This window comes from Anas acuta, chromosome 3 (genome assembly GCF_963932015.1).
Source record: "Anas acuta chromosome 3, bAnaAcu1.1, whole genome shotgun sequence".
NCBI lineage: Eukaryota > Metazoa > Chordata > Aves > Anseriformes > Anatidae > Anas > Anas acuta.
The window spans coordinates 67,604,922-67,624,848 of NC_088981.1; the positions used below are offsets into that span (position 1 = coordinate 67,604,922).

The following is a 19,927-nucleotide window of genomic DNA, read 5'->3' on the forward strand; positions in this document are numbered from 1 at the left end:
AAGCAAATGTTGAATGGAAGCCAAAGAGCAGGGTGGTTGTGGGTGCACGCCTTGGTTAAAAAGGAAATGTGACTACACAAACCTCTCTCAAAGTGTTTGTGGTCACCGAAAGGGAAAGAAATAACATATATCTCCGTGGGCACCAGAAAGACAGCAGAGAAGGTAAGTGTGCCTGAAATTAATTATTGCAAATGTAGATCTGTGAGTTGAATGATGCTATATTACCCTGCCAGTAAAACGAGAATAGTTGTGCACAGACCTCTTTTGTTGAACATTTTGAGAAGCGCTGTGGGAAGGAGATGCATAGGAACAGGGGCTGTGTGGGCAGGAGTTCAGCCGTGAGGAGCTGGGTGTCTGACAGCTGGTGCAGGACGATGGGTTTTACATCGGTTTTCTGTACAATTCGCAAAGGGATTGGGGTTGTGGCTGTGAGGCAGTCAAATAAGCAGAGTTGAAGTGTACAGTCACTGCGGGTGCAGGAGGTGAATCAGGGGACACCTCTATGTCTGCAACTGCAGGCAGAATGTTCGACACATTGTTCAGATTCATATCTGGCTGGTAAGAGCATATTTGAATGCCTATTTCTTCTCCCATCAGATATGCTAGACCATGAATAGGCTCTCCAAACAAGAGATCCTTTATTTATTTATTTATTTATTTACAGAATAAGATCAAGAAATATTTCTGTTTACATGGAACGTGTCTTCTAGTGTTTCTTCCTTTAGTTTCTCAGAAACCCTTCATTCTTCCTCTAGGTAGCCATAAAAGTATTCCCTCAAATATTCACTCATTCCCCATATCCTTGCATTCTTAGGACTTCCCCAGCTTTCTTGTCATGACTTGAATTCAACTGTGTACCAATTCCTCAGTCTCTAAGTGGTGTTACTGCTGCTACTTCTCTTCAGCCTTGTTTCTGGTAATGACTCATCGGTTATTTAATCTGGCCCTATGAAAGAACCCAGGAATATAAAAAAATAGATAAAATTGAAACTTTTTGCTTGGCTGTTCCAGCAGTGTGGCTGAGATCAACTAGGCGTGCAGTTCCCCTACAGATGCTGGTGGTGGGCAGCTGGAGGGGAGCAGGGAGCATCAACCCCAGGCTGAGCCACGGAACCAGCCTGAGGGACATCCGTGTGTCCTCCTGAGGTTATACCATGGCAAGAGGTTACCCGGAGAAGCAGCTTGTGTGCCCCTTGCTGCTTTATTTTGGCACCTGCCTTTTGGTGGAGCAGCCGCCAAGGGCCCAGTGGCAGCACAGGCCCCGTGGGTGGTGTCCGTGTACACGCACGTGCCTCACCGGGGGCAGTCCAAGGGTGTTTCTCGAGGTACCTGGCTAAGGCTTGGCAGACACGTCACACAGAAACACTGCTGGGCAATCCTGTGGCCAGCTGAGCTCACAGAGCGGGAGAGCCTAAACAGGAGAGAAGCTGGGCAATAAAGGATGGTAGTGGTGGCCTCATTTGCAAGAACTGTCTGCCATGATGAACCCAGGTCACTTGGCCAGTGGGAATTGCGTAAGCTGCTGATCTGGCAAAACTGAGCTACAGTAAATAGCCAGGTGATGAGGCAAGGGCAAACACTGCAGGCAGAGAGGACAAAGGACGTATCACCTATACTTTGCAAGGGGGAAGGCAGGGGACAGCAACCTGAATAAAACTCCTGATTGAAATGTCTCTTTTTCCAAATATTTTTCAACCCAAATAAAATAATGGTTGTGATATCCAAGTCTGAAAATGGACTTGCTCAGGTCATTTCTCCTAAGGCTTCTACATTGCTGAAAGTACATGTGCTCACTTGGGAGAGAGAGCCCTGGATATTCAAGTCACTGAAATCCATGGATGTCCAGCTCAAAGACAGTAGCAGGGACAAAAACCTAAACCTTCAAACCTGGATGTTTATGTTGCTCTTGCTCAGCTAGAAGAGTCTTTTCCCTTTGCTTCTCTTGCTGTTTTTCCCAAAGAGTTCACTCTTCCCTGTCCATCACAACACTTTTTTTTTTTCTTTTTTTTTTTTTTTCTGACACATATACAGCAATGGTATTAAGATACAAGAATATGTCATAAAACCAGTAGGCATGTTTGAAAACTTACATTTATGCCTGTTTGTAGAAATTATGCTTACTATGGGAGAAGCACTGATAAGGAGATAGAATAAGTAGAAGACATAAATTAAAATAAAACATGCAGAACACAATTTCAGTCAAAACATTTAGAAAGAGAGCTTGGTTAAGCCAGCTCCATTTAAGAGATGATGAGAATCCAAAGGAAACTTTGTAGTTGCTCAAATCCTAGAGAAAATTTGACAAATGATTTTTTACACAGGTTACCTTTAGTTATGTTAGTTTTTACGTGTGTATAACATACACTTGTATGTGAATAAAGGATCATGCTATATATCTTTTTTTGTTGTTGTTATTATTAGTAGAGATAATAGGCTGATGTTCATGTGAAAATATGAAAGTTAAATTTCAGTGTATTGTTGTAGCAAAATTAGTTTTCCTAGAATTTGCAAGAACCAATTGTTTGTTTGTTTGTTTGAATCACACTTTTGGTGTTTTGTTTTGTTTTGTTTTGTTTTGTAGGGAGGTGGGGTTTTACTTGTTGTTGTTTGTTTGCTTGTTTCTTTTCCTGTGAGATGACAATGAAACAAGAAGTTATAATTTCATATTATCTTATTGCAGCTTATTCACCACTAAGAGACTAAAGATTAACAATGGAACCATCAAAAGAGTTTGTATTCAAGTACAAAGGGTTTTACTTTGGTGTAAATACTTCAGTCGAGCACGTAGCTTCTCTGGAGAATTTTGAAATCAAAGACAGTGACATATTTATAGCTACTTATCCCAAATCAGGTAAGAATGGAACTGTTTCCAAAGAGGAAATAAATCTGCCTTTATTCAACCACCTAATCGCAGCTGTGCCTAAGGTTGTTAGCTTTGCTTTTAGACATGAACCGTCTCTGAGGATATGCGGTGCAGCATTAAGTACAAATCCTGCATAGCCATGGCCTGAACAGCAGGACACAGGATGCCTGCTTTTGTCCAACTGAGTTGATCTACCTCATTCTTGGACTCAGTGCTCAGAACAAGCTATGGCCAAAACAAGCTGAGCTCTTGAAGGTACAAGAAGCCTGTGGAGAGGTCCTGAGTGGCAGTGGTAGGGGACAGAAAGCCCAAGTGATGCTAGCTCATCATCAGGTGGTGCTGGATCAAGCCGTACAAGTAGGCAGAGGGTCTGGATGGGAGGGCAGCATTTAAGGGACAAAGCTGTAACTGCACTGAGATGAGCACATCTTTGGGAGCGAGAGCTTTGTGTTGCAAAGTGATGTAGCACCCAGTGACAGGAAAGAGTTGGAAGATGATTTTGAGTTATGAATTGCACAGAATATCATCTCCTTCCCATTCACATCTTTCCCTCTGTCCTGTCCCCCCCCCTTCTGTTCTTCTTCACTATCTATATAAGGTGCCCTCTAATCCTTCTGTTGAAGCTCCACTGCTGTGCAGAAAAACTGTCCGGGTTGATGATGCCAAGCAGAGTAAGACCATCATCACAGCTGTGAAATTACGATTTGTGCTTTCTAAGCATGGTGTTTGTTTTGTGGCATATTACAACATGTTTCAGGAATTCAGGAAGCAAAAGTCTTTCTAGATCCCTTACAGATGAAAATGTTTTAGAAGTGTGGACCACAGAAATTATACATCTCATTTTGCTACAACAACCTGAGGAAAGACACAATTTGTGTGGAAGCTGAGTATGCTGAGTGAAAGGACTGAAGGCTTAGTTACCTGCCATGGCTTTTATGTTTGTTATCTTCAGTATGCAAAGCTGTATTTATATTCACAAAGTGAAAAAAAGTACAACTGTACAGAGGCAGTATTTATGGCAATATATTGTCTTTAAATAAAAATAAAAATAAATAATCAAACAATGTTCAAACAAAAAGGTTTTCTTCTCAGGAACCGTGTGGACTCAGAACATTTTGAGCTTGATACTTCATGAAGGCCACCGAAATGGAACAGAAGATATGGAGCTCATGGACAGAATCCCATGGCTGGAATACAATATAAAAAATATAGATTTTACAAGTCTTCCTGTGCCTCGTGCTTTTGCCACACACCTGCCTTACTACTTACTTCCAAGAGACCTGAGAAACAAAAGAGGGCGTGTAAGTGATGTTATTTTTGCAATGTACTTAAACATAATGATGAAAATTTGCCTCAGTGATACCTGTGGCAGAGCTGTGCTCACAGGAGCTGTGGAGGCAAGCCTGTAGTGCTGCAGTTAGGTTCTTCACAGATACAGGGGTAGTGGAAAACTGCAGAGTTCTCACCACTTTCTTCTCAATCCCAGTGAAATTTGAAAGAGAAATCTCCCACGAAGAAAGGAGGATTTGAAATGCCCAGCAAAGAATGGGAAAATTTACCAAAATCACACGGGCTGCACATGTCAGAAAATATATTGTGATTTCAGGAAAATCTTGTTTGGGGGCATCTTTCCCCCCTCTGCTAGAATACATAATTCAGTTTGTTCTTATTTTATATCAAACAATAGAAAGTTGTTTTTTTGTATTTTTTTTTTTCTCTGTGATTTCAACTCAGAGCTTTTGAAATTGAGTTCATTGAGTTCTCTTGCACTGTATCTAGGGATCCTTATTGGAAATACACCTTGGAAATAATAATTTTGTTTTGCTAAAGGCAATCAGAGAACTCTTCAGTTAACAGGAGTCTAATGCAGTAATTTTACCCAGTTAGAAATGCAGTTTGAGAGCAGGGTTTTTCTCTCTCCCTGCAAACACCTGTAACCTCGTAAGGGCAATGTGCCCATCTGAGAGGCAGGAGGGTTCCCATCTTACTGGAGGTGCCCAGTGTTTGCCTGAGGCAGAAGTCAGCAAGAGCCAAAATAACCCTTGACTGTAACAAGGATTTCCTTTAGGACGATGGGGCTCCCCCTTGTCATTCACAATCTTTCTGTATGCTGCCTCTGGCACCAGCACCATGGAACAGCAGTTCAGGTCACAGAGCATGAATGCTGTTAACACTGCACCTGAATTTTGATTTACCATAAATTATTGTACATTTCCTCATGAGTGCCTACAGAAAGTACACCACAAAGGGAAGATTTGCTACATTACCTGTAAGCTTAACATGATTGTCACATTGAGACTGGTTTCTCACACTTTTGGTGGTAACTGTAAGGACATCTATGGACAACTGCACTGATGGTCGGGATAACAGAGCCCTGTAATATCTCTGAGACCAGTGTTCCTGTTGTTTTGCAGATTATTTATGTTACCAGGAACCCCAAGGATGTGCTGGTTTCTTACTACCACTTTTCCAAATTCATCATCACACTAGAGGAAGTTCCAGATTTTAACATTTTCATGGAGAGGTTTTTAGCTGGCAAAGGTAGGATATCTTTCTTACTTAAGGAGTCCAAATCTTGGCCCATGCCCTCAGATTGAATAGAGATTCATTTTATCAATAAATAACAAGTACCCAGAACCCTCAGCTATGCTGTAACCTGGATCCAAAGCTGCAGAGGCTGCCTGAGCTTAGCACCATTTTCTGATTAACTTGGGTCCAAAGGTGGTAGCATAGTCAAGGCGTTGCTGCTCCCCAGCAACGTGCAAACTGCTTGTCTCATCTGCGTTGGATGCCAATTCAGAATATAGTCATTATGACTGAGGAGCTCTTAACACCTTCTGCACTTGGTTAGTGGAGCTGAACCCATATGAAAAGACACAGTACGGGAAAAATAGAGAAGTAGGTTTTTGCTTCTGCCAGTATTAGTGCGGATTGCCAGAAACCAGAGGGGGTTTGCCACATGAGCATAAAGAATTGTCACTCATAGGCTGTGAGCACACATCCCACACCCCCTGTAAAAAGCCCAACTCATTATGCCTTTATGGACATAACTGCCCTCTGAGCCTTGGGGAAAATGATACAGAAGAGAGGAATGCCTATGCTCCTCTCCCCAAAAATACTGCACAGGCCCAAAAATGACTGATATTGTTACTGTTTTACTGTTAGCTGTAAATAACATTTCTCTCTCTCTCTCTCTCTCAATTATTTTCCCTTGATAAGTGCTTGCCAGTTCTTGGTTCGATCATGTTGCAGGCTGGTATGGCCATGCGGAGGATTTCAATATACTCTTCCTTACTTATGAAGACATGAAAAAGGTGAGGTCAATTATATCACTGCATTCAAGGTTTTCTCCTCCCATATCAAATGCATTTTCAGATTGTTCTTTATAACTATGTTTTATATTGGAAAGTGCTTAGTCCCTTATGGAACCGAATCAAATTGAGATTTTTGAGAGAATAAAGGGATTTTTTCTAATTGGTGCAAGATTGTTATCAACCACTAAATAATTATTGGTTTGATCACCTTCTACTAGGACAAAAGTAATCTTCTGTACCATCCCAAAACAAACAAACAAACAAACAAACAAACAAACAAACAACAAAAAAATACATAAAACTTTCTGAAATAGTACAGGAAAAGAATTTGGTGAAAAAAAAAAAATCTGAAATATTATAGGACAAGACTTTTGTGAATAACAAAAAAATATTCTCATAACAGTTCCACTAACGAAAATTAATACTCTATGGGGTCTTCCTGTGTCTTTGTGCAACTTCTCTTTTCCCCAAGGCAGCTCGCTGCCGTAGCAGGCTACAGCATCCCTAACTCGAGAGCTCAAGACATGCAAGTGAGACTATGCTCTCATAAAAAACATGGCCTCTTTTGAACACAAATTCATACCCTTTTATGATCCTGTATTTAGTTCTTTGCGTCATCAAGACCCTTCAAAGTAACATTATTGCAGGACCTCAGAAGTGCTGTGCTGAAGATCTGCAACTTCCTAGGCAAGAAGCTGAGTGAAGAGGAAATAGAAAGCGTTGTGAGACAGGCTACATTTGAGAACATGAAGAAAGATCCCAGGGCAAACTACGAGAACCTGCCAGATGACATCGCAGACAAAAACAAGGGTAGATTTCTACGAAAAGGTAAAATGGAAGCAGTCCATTGTAACAATTATCTAATTCCTCTTCTCGGTGCAAGATGTACCTAGGGCTTATGAACTTAGCTGGAATGCCCCCATCATCAGAGGGACAGGTCAGGTGGGCCATGATTAAATTCATAAGAGCTGTTTTATTGTTAAGGCATCACTGATTTTACCACATTTTCCTAAGGATGATAAAACATCGTGTTTTACTGATTGCAACAGAAGTTGCAGAAGGCCTGCATGATATCAGAGAAGATCTGAGGGTTGTGCTGAGCCAGCGGTAAGGTTACCCTTGGTTCTCACTGGGGGCTGACATGGTTATGAGCAATTTGCTAAATGGATAAGTAGCTTTCACTGGGGAGAAGAGAATCTCCCAGACAAAAAAAAAAAAAAAAAAAAAAAAAAAAAAAAAAAAAAAAAAAAAGTGGTACTTCCAGGCCTCCAAGAGACTTACCATCTAGACACAAGAGTGAATTGATTTGAACAGTGATGGTCTACCAGGAGAAGCTATTTAAGACTGAAAACAGTGCAGCCCTCCTTCACAGATGTTTTTTCTTACTTTTCAAGGCAAGAGTCATCTTTACAGTATGAGCATAGCCTCTTTTATCAACTACCCTCAAGGTAAATACAAGGCATCCTGGGCTTTCTTAGGATGTCCTGATGCACAGTGTAGGACGAGAGCTCTAGAGGTTAAAGAGTGGTGCAGTCAGAGAAGAAGAAGAAAAAAAAAAAAAAAGAGGTGTTACTTTTAACACTTTCCCCCATCTCTTCTTTGATCTTAAAGGAATCACTAAAAAACACAACCAGTGAGCTGAGTAACGTTATGGAGAGACAGGACTATATGCTGCACTTTATTCACATCACCTAGACTTGGAAGTCAGTCCTCTGAAGAGCACACGGAGTCTCTCCCAGGGGACCAGCAGCTGAGAGATGCTGAGGAAGCCAGGAAGAGCTTCGTGAGGATAGCACTCGCTGTCAGCAGGCAGGCTTTCAGACAGGTGCATGTTCTGCTTCTCACCCCTCCTTGTTGCTTCTTTCCTCAGGCACCGTTGGAGACTGGAAAAATATGATGACAGTGGCGCAGAGTGAAAGGTTTGATGAAGTACTTAATGAGAAAATTAAGACCCTGCCCATCAAAATCACCTGGGATATGAACAGTGAAACGTAGGCTGGTTTTGACTCTCATCATCCTATGGAGTTTACAGTCGATGGATGTACCTGAAGTTCTAGAATAACAAAATACATCAGTTTTCACCTGTGTTATAGAAAAAATACTGTAGCATCTCATTCAGAAAACATGCCTTGTCTGAGAGCTATTCAATTTCATCAGTTTCCTCTTTGTAATTTTACAAGATACTTACAAGTTAATTTTCAGAGTAAACTGTGAGTTCCTTTCTTTGTGTTTGCTTTTATATTCACTGACTTTAACAATACAGAAGTTGTAGAAACCCAAGTGAAGATAGATTGGTGTTAAGGATAGTTTAAAATTGTATGGAAATGTTTCTACTTGTGAATTTCTCGAGGCTTCTTTTGGTAGACCTTTAAATGTCTGGACTGCAAATAAGATTGACTGTCTGTGCTATAGATCTGGTTTCATATATTTGAATTTATACTAGCTTGGTAAACTCAAATACTCAACCCAACTGGCCTTTTTGTTGCATTTTCTGGTGTTGCCTGTTGACTGAAACACTTCATTGCATTGCCCATTACAGTTCTTTGGGTCATGTTTCACAATTTGCTGCTTGAAGTTTTTGAGAAAAACACACACCATAATCACAGTGTTTTTTTAAGTGAATGCCCACTCTGTCCTACCTGATGATCTACTAGACCTATAGAGGTAAAAACCTGACAGAACCTGTGACTCCAATACACATTAACACACTATCAGGGTTTAATCTGTCCATGATACAACTCCATGCAGTGGCTTCCCCAAGGGCTTCCCATGAGAAGATGGCTACAGAGATGTATCTCAAGATTTTTTTCTACCAATAACTGAAAAAATATTTACTCCACCACTCCTGACATGCACCCGGTCTGTGATATATTCACCTTTCTAGACAGCAATGTCTTTTATGTAGCTTACAAAGGGAAGTCCATCTCCTGAATATTTATCAATTTTGTCCATTGAAATTGCTCACAAACTGTAGCTCTCCCCCTTCCCAAAGACACTGACAAGTCTCTGATATTCCTCCAGCATTTTTCCCCTCTAACACTCTTCTGTGTCTTTCACTATGGTCTTACTCAAGAGGTCAGAAGGAAGGATCACGATCTAAGGAAGAAACATTTTGTTCCATTTTTTTCTCTTTTCTTACTTTTTTATTTTATTTTTTTTTAATTTTTCCAGACACCAACTGCACTCACTGCTCCCAAAGACCAGCTTGCTCTTCTCATTTTCAATCCATCTGCTTTAGCCTTCTCACAGGTTCTACCTGCTTTTTGCTGGACAGAAGTGTTTTATGCACGGCATGCTCTTGGCTCCTTCAATTTGACATAGGTGACCTTATATCATTAGCTTACAAGAAGGTTTTTACGTACCCCCAATGGTACAGTCAGATCATCTTTTCTTCTGGAACTTCACATCCCCAATACCAAGAAAATTTACAACAAAACTCCGTAATTTACAAAATTGCTACACCCCCTGGCATACAAGTTTGAGCTTCAGACATGGGGACTGGTGATTTTTTTCCACCTGTACATATTTACCCTGGCCACAGAAAACGTAAATGAGTTCAAAGTCAGAAGACTACTGTGGGCCTTTTGCTGAGTTTACCTTTAGTACAAATAAAGCCTGGTACAAGTTGGACCTTGACCTTTTTTTTTTTTTTCCCAATTGTAGACTATACCAACAACACCAATCATAGCAATAAAAAGCCACTTACTTGTCATGCTACCCACACAGTGTTCCGCAGCCCACTGATAACAGCTACCTCTATCAGTTGGCAGATTTCACTAGCACTATCAATCAAATTCCCTTTTATTTCACAGATGTTAATGGATAATAAAGCTAAACAAATCAAAAGCTCAGTCTATGTTACTGAAATGTCTGTCAAAGACTTTGAGAAATGGACTTAAGCAATTCTTTTTTGTTATTTCAATCCTTAGTACCTCTGCTTGGAAACAAAAGATGCAAGTAACAATGAAAAATACATTTCTACATTTTAACTTGAGAGTTGTAACTTTAAACAACACATCCTCTGCGTAAAAAACAATAAAAATATTAATGTGAAAACAGAATAGAAAACCCCATTAATCTAGGAATACCATTAGCAAGAAACTCGTTTTTCTCACTTAGATAACTCTTGTATCATCAATGACTTAGAAAACTTTTTCAGATTACCACATTTTGCACAGATTACACAGTATTCTTGAATTCAGTCCAGATTTAAGGAGGACCAAATCATTGTTTTTATGAAAAATATCCTAGTTTTAAACATATAAACTGACAGTGGAAAGTAGTTTTTTTTTTTTTTGTTTGTTTGTTTTTGAATGTAGCTGAAATGAGGCATAGCAGAAGAAAATTAAATTCAGTGTTGAACAGCATTTTAAAGTACACTAGCAATTGCACAGGAAGCTGGACACGGTCACTATGAAGCTTTCAATCCAACTGCATCTTTGGAAAAGTCAGATTTAACATCACATTAGCTTACAAGGGTTTTAAGCATATTTGGTCATGTCTGCTGGAACACAGATCCTGCTTATTGCTTTGAAACATACATCATCACTGAAACCTAGACGCTTCTCTGGAGTTCTTAGGTGCCAAAATTAAAAAGATCAAATAGAGGATGGTAGGAACAAAGGCACATGGTTAATTTATAAAAGCATTTATAGGGTACTTGAACATTTATTTCTGTCTATTAGAAACGCTTATTTATTCATCTTGAATAGAAAAAGACATGACTACTGAAACATGTTAGATCAGATCATCCTAAACAGATGTTCTCAAGTGGCGCAAGCAGGTGATCTTATATATCATTAAATTATTTCTGGAATGAAACCTCTCATCTTGCATACGGAATTTCTAAACCCTAAAGTTCAGAATTTCTTTATTCCTCTAAGCACTGATTCTAAGTTTTTAAAATCTTTCCAAATAAAAAAGAAGTGTCTTATTTCCACAAATACTATACATACACAGTGAAATTAATTCCCTTTAAGAAAGAAATACCAAGAGGGAAAGCTCTATATCCCTTCCATTTCATTGTCGTACCTGTGCACACTGAATTAGACCAATAAAAAAAGAAAGAAAAGAAAAAGTAAAAGATTGTATTAACTTCTGCTCCTCTCTACTCCTAATTACTAATGTTGTTGATAAAAAGAGGAACAAAAATTAAATCAAGCATCTAAATAATTTCACCAGTCTCTCAGGACTGCTTTAACCTTTTCATGGGTTATGTCAGTTCTCTAATCTCTGTGTTAGAGATAAGCAAATGTTGAATGGAAGCCAAAGAGCAGGGTGGTTGTGGGTGCACGCCTTGGTTAATAGGAAACCTCAAACCTCTCTCGAGGTATTTGTGGTCACTGAACGGGAAAGGAATAACATACATCTCCGTGGGCACCAGAAAGACAGCAGAGAAGGTAAGTGTGCCTGAAATTAATTATTGCAACTGTAGATCTGTGAGTTGAATGATGCTATACTACCCTGCCAGTAAAACGAGAATAGTTGTGCACAGACCTCTTTTGTTGAACATTTTGAGAAGCGCTGTGGGAAGGAGATGCATAGGAACAGGGGCTGTGTGGGCAGGAGTTCAGCCGTGAGGAGCTGTGTGTCTGACAGCTGGTGCAGGACGATGAGTTTTACATCGGTTTTCTGTACAATTCAAACAGGGATTGGGGTTGTGGCTGTGAGGCAGTCAAATAAGCAGAGTTGAAGTGTACAGTCACTGCAGGTGCAGGAGGTGAATCAGGGGACACCTTTATGTCTGCAACTGCAGGCAGAATGTTCGACACATTGTTCAGATTCATATCTGGCTGGTAAGAGCATATTTGAATGCCTATTTCTTCTCCCATCAGATATGCTAGACCATGAATAGGCTCTCCAGAAAAAGATGCAAGACTATTTTTTCTCGTATATTTTTTAATGCATTTTCATATATGTGTAAGAAAGAAAAATGTTTTTTGTTTTGTTTTATTTTGTTTTGTTTTGTTTACAGAATAAGATCATGTAACATTTCTGTGTACTATGCATGGAATATGTCTTCCTTTACTTTCTTAGAAACTCTTCATTCTTCCTCTAGGTAGCCATAAAAATATTCACTCATTCCCAATATCCTTTCAGTCTTAGGACTTCCCCAGATTCAAATACTGACTTGAATTCAAATGTGTACCAAATCCTTGGTCTCTAAGTGGGGTTACTGCTGCTACTACTCTTCAGCCTTGTTTCTGGTAATGACTCATCAGTTATTTAATCTGGCTCTATAAAAGATCCCAGGTATATAAAAAATAGATAAAATTGAAACTTTTTGCTTGGCTGTTCCAGCAGTGTGGCTGAGATCAACTAGGCGTGCAGTTCCCCTACAGATGCTGGTGGTGGGCAGCTGGAGGGAAGCAGGGAGCATCAGCCCCAGGCTGAGCCACGGAACCAGCCTGAGGGACATCCGTGTGTCCTCCTGAGGTTATACCATGGCAGGAGGTTACCCGGAGAAGCAGCTTGTGTGCCCCTTGCTGCTTTATTTTGGCACCTGCCTTTTGGTGGAGCAGCCGCCCAGGGCCCAGTGGCAGCACAGGCCCCGTGGGTGGTGTCCGTGTACACGCACGTGCCTCACCGGGGGCAGTCCAAGGGTGTTTCTCGAGGTACCTGGCTAAGGCTTGGCAGACACGTCACACAGAAACACTGCTGGGCAATCCTGTGGCCAGCTGAGCTCACAGAGCAGGAGAGCCTAAACAGGAGAGAAGCTGGGCAATAAAGGATGGTATTGGTGGCCTCATTTGCAAGAACTGTCTGCCATGATGAACCCAGGTCACTTGGCCAGTGGGAATTGCGTAAGCTGCTGATCTGGCAAAACTGAGCTACAGTAAATAGCCAGGTGATGAGGCAAGGGCAAACACTGCAGGCAGAGAGGACAAAGGACGTATCACCTATACTTTGCAAGTGGGAAGGCAGGGAACAGCAACCTGAATAAAACTCCTGATTGAAATGTCTCTTTTTCCAAATATTTTTCAACCCAAATAAAATAATGGTTGTGATATCCAAGTCTGAAAATGGACTTGCTCAGGATATTTCTCCTAAGGCTTGTACGTTTGTAGTGGGTTTATCTGGCTAGGTTTTGGTAGCAGGGGCAATAGGAGGGGCTTCTGTGAGAAGGATCTAGCTGCTGCCCCATGTTAGTTAATGGCCCCACTGCTGACCAGAGCTGAGCCAGTAAGTGATTGTGCTTCTGTAAGAGCATATTTAAAACAGGGGTAAAAACACTGCACCACACAGCAGCTGAGACAGTGAGAGGAGTGAGGAACAGCCTTGCAGGCACCAAGGTCAATGAAGAAGGAGGGGGAGAAGTGCTCCAGGCACCGGAGCAGAAGTCCCCTGTGGCCTGTGGTGAGGACCATGGTGAAGCAGGATGTCCCCCTGCAGCCCATGGAGTACCGCGGTGGAGCAGGGTTCCACGCTGCAGCCCGTGGTGGAGACCACGGTGGAGCAGGTAGACGTGCACCGACGGAGGCTGCAGCCTGTGGAAGACCCCTACCAGAGCAGATTTGGGGCCAGACCTGTAGCTCGTGGAGAGGAGACCACGCAGGTGCAGGGGATCTGGGGGGAGCTGGTGCCCGAGGGAGACTCAGGTTGGAGAAGTTTGCACCTCAGCTATGGACCCTGTGGTATGGAATCATATCTGGAGCAGTTCTGGAAGAGCTGCTGCCTATGGGAAGCCCACGCCGAATCAGTTCATCAAGGACTGTATCCCATGGGAGGGACCCTACAGCACAGGGGACGAGAGTGACCGAGAAGGAGTGGCGGAGAAGAATCACTACAGACTGACCATAACCCCCGTTCCCCCATTCCCCTGAGCCACTCAAGAGGAGGAGGTGGAAGAGGGTGGATGGGGGGGAAGGTGCTTTTGGTTTCTTTCCTTTGTATCTCACTTCTCTAGCTTGTTAGTAATAATCAATTAATCTTACTATCTCCCTATGCTGAGTCTGTTTTGCCCATCACAGTAATTACTGTGCGATCTCCTCATCCTTGTCTTGACCCTTTTTATCGTGTTTTCTCCCCGCTCCTCTTTGAGGAGGGTGAGTGAGAGAGCGGTTGTGGTGGAGCTCGGCTGGGAAAACCAGCACAATGTTGTCTGAAGTACATCTGCTCACTTGAGAGAGAGAGACCTGGATGTTCAAGTTGCTGAAATCTATGGATGTTCAGCTCAAAGGGACACAAACCCAAACCTTCAAACCTGGATGTTCATTTTGCTCATGCTCAGCTAGAAGAGTTGGTCTCTCTCTTCACTCTGTCAATCTTGCTGTATCTCCCAGAGAACTTGTTCTTCCCTACAATAATGATTATTTTTTTTATTATTATTTTTTTTCTGGAAATATGCAGCAATGGTATTAAGATACAAGAATACGTCATAAAACCAGTAGGCATTTTTAAAAACTCACATTTATGCCTACCCATCCCTGTTTGTAGAAATTATGATTACTATGGGAGAAGCACTGATAAGGAGACAGAATAAGTAGGAGACATAAATTAAAATAAAACGTGCAGAACACAATTTCAGTCAAAACATTTAGAAAGAGAGCTTGGTTAAGCCAGCTCCATTTAAGAGATGATGAGAATCCAAAGGAAACTTTGTAGTTGCTCAAATCCTAGAGAAAATATGACAAATGATTTTTTACACAGGTTACCTTTAGTTATGTTAGTTTTTACGTGTGTATAACATACACTTGTATGTGAATAAAGGATCATGCTATATATCTACTTAAATTTATCTATTTAAATTAATTTTAGAAACATATCCTGATATTCTTGTGAAAATATGAAAGTTAAATTTCAGTGTGTTGTTGTTAAATCAATTTTGCTAGAATTTGCAAGAACATTTTGTTTGTGTTTTTGTTTTTGAATTACACCTTTGGAGTTTTGTTTTGTTTTGCTTGGTTTGGCTTTGTAGGGTGGTGTTTTTTTTTTTTTTTATTTGTTTTGTTGTTGTTGTTGTTGTTTTTCTGTGAGATGACAATAAAACAAAAGGGTATAATTTTATATTTTCTTATTGCAGCTAATTCACCAATAAGAGACAAAAGATAAATAATGGAACCATCAAAAGAGTTTATGTTCAAGTACAAAGGGTTTTACTTTGGTGTAAATACTTCAGTCGAGCACGTAGCTTCTCTGGAGAATTTTGAAATCAAAGACAGTGACATATTTATAGCTACTTATCCCAAATCAGGTAAGAATGGAACTGTTTCCAAAGAGGAAATAAATCTGCCTTTATTCAACCACCTAATCGCAGCTGTGCCTAAGGTTGTTAGCTTTGCTTTTAGACATGAACCGTCTCTGAGGATATGCGGTGCAGCATTAAGTACAAATCCTGCATAGCCATGGCCTGAACAGTAGGACACAGGATGCCTGCTTTTGTCCAACTGAGTTGATCTACCTCATTCTTGGACTCAGAGCTCAGAACAAGCTATGGTCAAAACAAGCTGAGCTCTTGAAGGTACAAGAAGCCTGTGGAGAGGTCCTGAGTGGCAGTGGTAGGGGACAGAAAGCCCAAGTGATGCTAGCTCATCATCAGGTGGTGCTGGGGCAAGCCATACAAGTAGGCAGAGTGTCTGGATGGGAGGGCAGCATTTAAGGGACAAAGCTGTAACTGCACTGAGATGAGCACATCTTTGGGAGCGAGAGCTTTGTGTTGCAAAGTGATGTAGCACCCAGTGACAGGAAAGAGTTGGAAGATGATTTTGAGTTATGAATTGCACAGAATATCGTCTCCTTCCCATTCACATCTTTCCCTCTGTCCTGTCTTCTTCACTATCTATATAAGGTGCCCTCTAATCCTTCTGTTGAAGCTCCACTGCTGTGCAGAAAAACTGTCCGGGTTGATGATGCCAAGCAGAGTAAGACCATCATCACAGCTGTGAAATTACGATTTGTGCTTTCTAAGCATGGTGTTTGTTTTGTGGCATATTACAACATGTTTCAGGAATTCAGGAAGCAAAAGTCTTTCTAGATCCCTTACAGATGAAAATGTTTTAGAAGTGTGGACCACAGAAATTAAACATCTCATTTTGCTACAACAACCTGAGGAAAGACACAATTTGTGTGGAAGCTGAGTATGCTGAGTGAAAGAACTGAAGGCTTAGTTACCTGCCATGGCTTTTATGTTTGTTATCTTCAGTATGCAAAGCTGTATTTATATTCACAAAGTGAAAAAAAGTACAACTGTACAGAGGCAGTATTTGTGGTAATATATTGTCTTTAAATAAAAATAAAAATAAATAATCAAACAATGTTCAAACAAAAAGGTTTTCTTCTCAGGAACCGTGTGGACTCAGAACATTTTGAGCTTGATACTTCATGAAGGCCACCGAAATGGAACTGAAAATATGGAAATCATGGACAGAATCCCATGGCTGGAATACAATATAAAAAATAAGGATTTTACAAGTCTTCCTGTGCCTCGTGTTTTTGCCACGCACTTGCCTTACTACTTACTTCCAAGAGACCTGAGAAACAAAAGAGGGCGTGTAAGTGATGTTATTTTTACAGTGTACTTAAAAACAATCAGGAAAATTTGCCTCAGTGATTTGGTCCAAATCCTGTCTTTTTTCTGTTTTATTTCCCCATGCCTTGGTATAAATATTACCAGCTTAATACATGTGGGGAGATCAGTGACCTTCTAGAGCCCATCAGTTCTGTTTCCTCTTGCCAAATCTCTCTGCCCTAACACTGCTAGAGAGATTGGTGGTGCAGCAGTGTATCTCAGGAGGACTTGCCAGGGTCAAAGACTTGGACTGATCTTACTCTTGGGAAAACCTCCAATTCCAGTGAAATTATTAGTCTTGAAAAAAAAAAAAAAAAGCCTCTGACACTGATGAGTGGCACAGGACTACAGTAGAAAGAGAGATAACATGAAACTCACAACTTGTTTATCGGTGCTGGGAGTTTCTGAATCAGGCTCCTTACGGTGAATTGTGTCACAGCTCAGGGAGTCTCTTCCATTACAAAAAACTCCTAGAAGCAGATGTAGCCAGTCTACAACACTAAGGCTCACTTACTGAACATGGACATACAGCAAAGTCTGAAGACATACAGGCACTACCTCGTTCTGACATTGAATTGCCTTAACCACCTTTCAACAAATTCCTGCATTGCTCCCTGGCAAAGTATCTCATGACAAGATGCTTCTGCTATTCTTTCTTGCAGCCCCATTTGCCCATTCCATCCTCATTTCTGCTGTGAGGCTTCCTGGGGCCGAGTGAGCAGATACCTGTGGCAGAGCTGTGCTCACAGGAGCTGTGGAGGCAAGCCTGTAGTGCTGCAGTTAGGTTCTTCACAGATACAGGGGTAGTGGAAAACTGCAGAGTTCTCACCACTTTCTTCTCAATCCCAGTGAAATTTGAAAGAGAAATCTCCTAAGAAGAAAAGAGGATTTGAAATCCAAATGATGCCCAGCAAAGAATGGGAAAATTGACCAAAATCACACAGGCTACACATGTCAGAAAACATATTGTGATTTCAGGAAAATCTTGTTTGGGGGCATCTTTCCCCCCTCTGCTGGAATACATTACTCGGTTTGTCCTTATTATATCAAACCATAGAAAGGTTTTTTTTTTTTTGGTCTGTGATTTCAACTCAGAGCTTTTGAACTTGAGTTCATTGAGTTCTCCTGTACTGTATCTAGGAATCCTTACTGGAAATACACCTTGAAAATACAACTGTAGCAGAGTTGTGATTTACCAGAAGTTATTGTACGTTTCCTCATGAGAACTTGCAGTATTTGCAGAAATATGATGCTAACTCAAAGAGAATTTTAAAACAATTTTGTAGTGTTGATATTTCAACCTGACTGCCTTACACAAGTGAAAAGTATCACTGTAACGTGGACCCCACGAGGAGTTAGCCACAGGCACTGAATGACCACAAAGGGCGTGCTTGCTGCACTACCTGTAAGCAAAATGACATTCTCCAGTATTTACTTAACATGATTGTCACATTGAGACTGGTTTCTCACACTTTTGGTGGTAACTGTAAGGACATCTATGGACAACTGCACTGACGGTCGGGATAACAGAGCCCTGGAATATCTCTGAGACCAGTGTTCTTTTTTTTTTTTTAGATTATTTATGTTTCCAGGAACCCCAAGGATGTGCTGGTTTCTTACTACCACTTTTCCAAATACATGAACATAGTAGAGGAAGTTCCAGATTTTAACATTTTCATGGAGAGGTTTTTAGCTGGCAAAGGTAGGATATCTTTCTTACTTAAGGAGTCCAAATCTTGGCCCATGCCCTCAGATTGAATAGAGATTCATTTTATCAATAAATAACAAGTACCCAGAACCCTCAGCTATGCTGTAACCTGGATCCAAAGCTGCAGAGGCTGCCTGAGCTTAGCACCATTTTCTGATTAACTTGGGTCCAAAGGTGGTAGCATAGTCAAGGCGTTGCTGCTCCCCAGCAACGTGCAAACTGCTTGTCTCATCTGTGTTGGATGCCAATTCAGAATATAGTCATTATGACTGAGGAGCTCTTAACACCTTCTGCACTTGGTTAGTGGAGCTGAACCCATAGGAAAAGACACAGTACGGGAAAAATAGAGAAGTAGGTTTTTGCTTCTGCCAGTATTAGTGCGGATTGCCAGAAACCAGAGGGGGTTTGCCACATGAGCATAAAGAATTGTCACTCATAGGCTGTGAGCATGCATCCCTCAACCCCCTGTAAAAAGCCCAACTCATTATGCCTTTATGGACATAACTGCCCTCTGAGCCTTGGGGAAAAACAGAAGAGAGGAACACCTACGCTCCTATCCTTAAAAATAATGTGGGTGCCAAAAAAGTGACTGATATTGTTACTGTTTTACTGTTAGCTGTAAATAATATTCTCTCTCTCTCTCTTAATTATTTTCCCTTGGTAAGTGATCGCCAGTTGTTGGTTTGATCACGTTGCAGGCTGGTATGGCCATGCGGAGGATTTCAATATACTCTTCCTTACCTATGAAGACATGAAAAAGGTGAGGTCAATTATATCACTGCATCCAAGGTTTTATCTTCCCGTACAAATGTATTTTCAGATAGGTCTTTATAATTACACTTTATATTGGACATTGCTTAGTCCCTTATGGAGTAGAATCAAATCGAGACGTTTGAGAGAATAAAGTCATATTTTTCTCTTTGGTGCGAGATTTTATCAACCACTAAATAATTATTGGTTAGATCATCTTCTACTAGGAGAAAAGTAATCTTCAGCACAACCTCAAAAAAAAAGTTTCTGAAATAGTACAGAACAATGTTTTTGTGAGTATCTTCAACACAAAAAACGTGCTCATAAGAACAGTTCTACTAAAGGAAACAAATGCTTAAGAGGCAGTTGCTAAGGCACTTGAGAAGCTCTGAGATTGCTGACCAAATGTTCCCTGTTTAGTGTCTGTCCGTGCCTTTGTGCAATTTCTCCTCCCTCCTAGGAAGTGCTCCAAAAGGGCACTGCCACAGCGGGCTACAGCATCCCTAACTCGAGAGCTCAAGACATGCAAGTGAGACTATGCTCTCACTCTCTCTAGCCTGTTTGAATACCACACTTCTTGTAGTTGTTTTTTTTTTGAAGATGCAAAGGGGGAAGGAGTCTACCATCAAGCTAGTAGCTCCATATGCAACTCGTCTGAATGGTTAACAGTGTAACATCCCATCCTCTAGTTGATAGGCAACTTTACTGTATGTTAATACTTTTACTGGCTGCCAACAATATGCTTCTAAACCAACTCTCGTTACATTCAAACTTACATGCACTCT

The 19,927-nt window shown here is 41.0% G+C and overlaps 2 protein-coding genes across 3 annotated transcripts; both read left to right on the forward strand.

The window, feature by feature from the left end:
- The first annotated feature begins 2 nt into the window (after positions 1-2).
- Positions 3-8,647, forward strand: LOC137854352 (amine sulfotransferase-like). 2 transcript variants are annotated; one of them, XM_068677658.1, is made up of 7 exons: positions 3-162; positions 2,681-2,851; positions 3,956-4,164; positions 5,278-5,404; positions 6,083-6,177; positions 6,825-7,005; positions 8,048-8,647. In XM_068677658.1, the coding sequence occupies exons 2-7, from the start codon at positions 2,713-2,715 to the stop codon at positions 8,170-8,172; spliced, it is 876 nt and encodes a 291-aa protein (XP_068533759.1). In that variant the 5' UTR covers positions 3-162; positions 2,681-2,712; the 3' UTR covers positions 8,173-8,647. The 2 variants fall into 2 exon arrangements, with proteins under 2 accessions (XP_068533759.1, XP_068533760.1); XM_068677659.1 differs by lacking the exon at positions 3-162 and adding an exon at positions 829-916.
- A 2,776-nt stretch (positions 8,648-11,423) lies between these two features.
- On the forward strand, positions 11,424-19,688 carry LOC137854354 (amine sulfotransferase-like). The gene is made up of 5 exons (XM_068677661.1): positions 11,424-11,576; positions 15,200-15,370; positions 16,459-16,667; positions 18,260-18,386; positions 19,058-19,688. The coding sequence occupies exons 2-5, from the start codon at positions 15,232-15,234 to the stop codon at positions 19,294-19,296; spliced, it is 714 nt and encodes a 237-aa protein (XP_068533762.1). The 5' UTR covers positions 11,424-11,576; positions 15,200-15,231; the 3' UTR covers positions 19,297-19,688.
- Positions 19,689-19,927: the final 239 nt, after the last annotated feature.

What these genes read in the sequence shown, in the direction of transcription:
- LOC137854352 (XM_068677658.1), top strand. Translation starts at nt 2,713, where the DNA reads ATGGAACCATCAAAAGAGTTTGTATTCAAGTACAAAGGGTTTTACTTT. An exon ending in AGCTACTTATCCCAAATCAG is followed by an intron (nt 2,852 to 3,955) that starts GTAAGAATGGAA and finishes TTTTCTTCTCAG; the next exon opens with GAACCGTGTGGACTCAGAAC. An exon ending in CTTATGAAGACATGAAAAAG is followed by an intron (nt 6,178 to 6,824) that starts GTGAGGTCAATT and finishes ACATTATTGCAG; the next exon opens with GACCTCAGAAGTGCTGTGCT.
- LOC137854354 (XM_068677661.1), top strand. Translation starts at nt 15,232, where the DNA reads ATGGAACCATCAAAAGAGTTTATGTTCAAGTACAAAGGGTTTTACTTT. An exon ending in TGAGAAACAAAAGAGGGCGT is followed by an intron (nt 16,668 to 18,259) that starts GTAAGTGATGTT and finishes TTTTTTTTTTAG; the next exon opens with ATTATTTATGTTTCCAGGAA. An exon ending in GAGGTTTTTAGCTGGCAAAG is followed by an intron (nt 18,387 to 19,057) that starts GTAGGATATCTT and finishes TCCCTTGGTAAG; the next exon opens with TGATCGCCAGTTGTTGGTTT.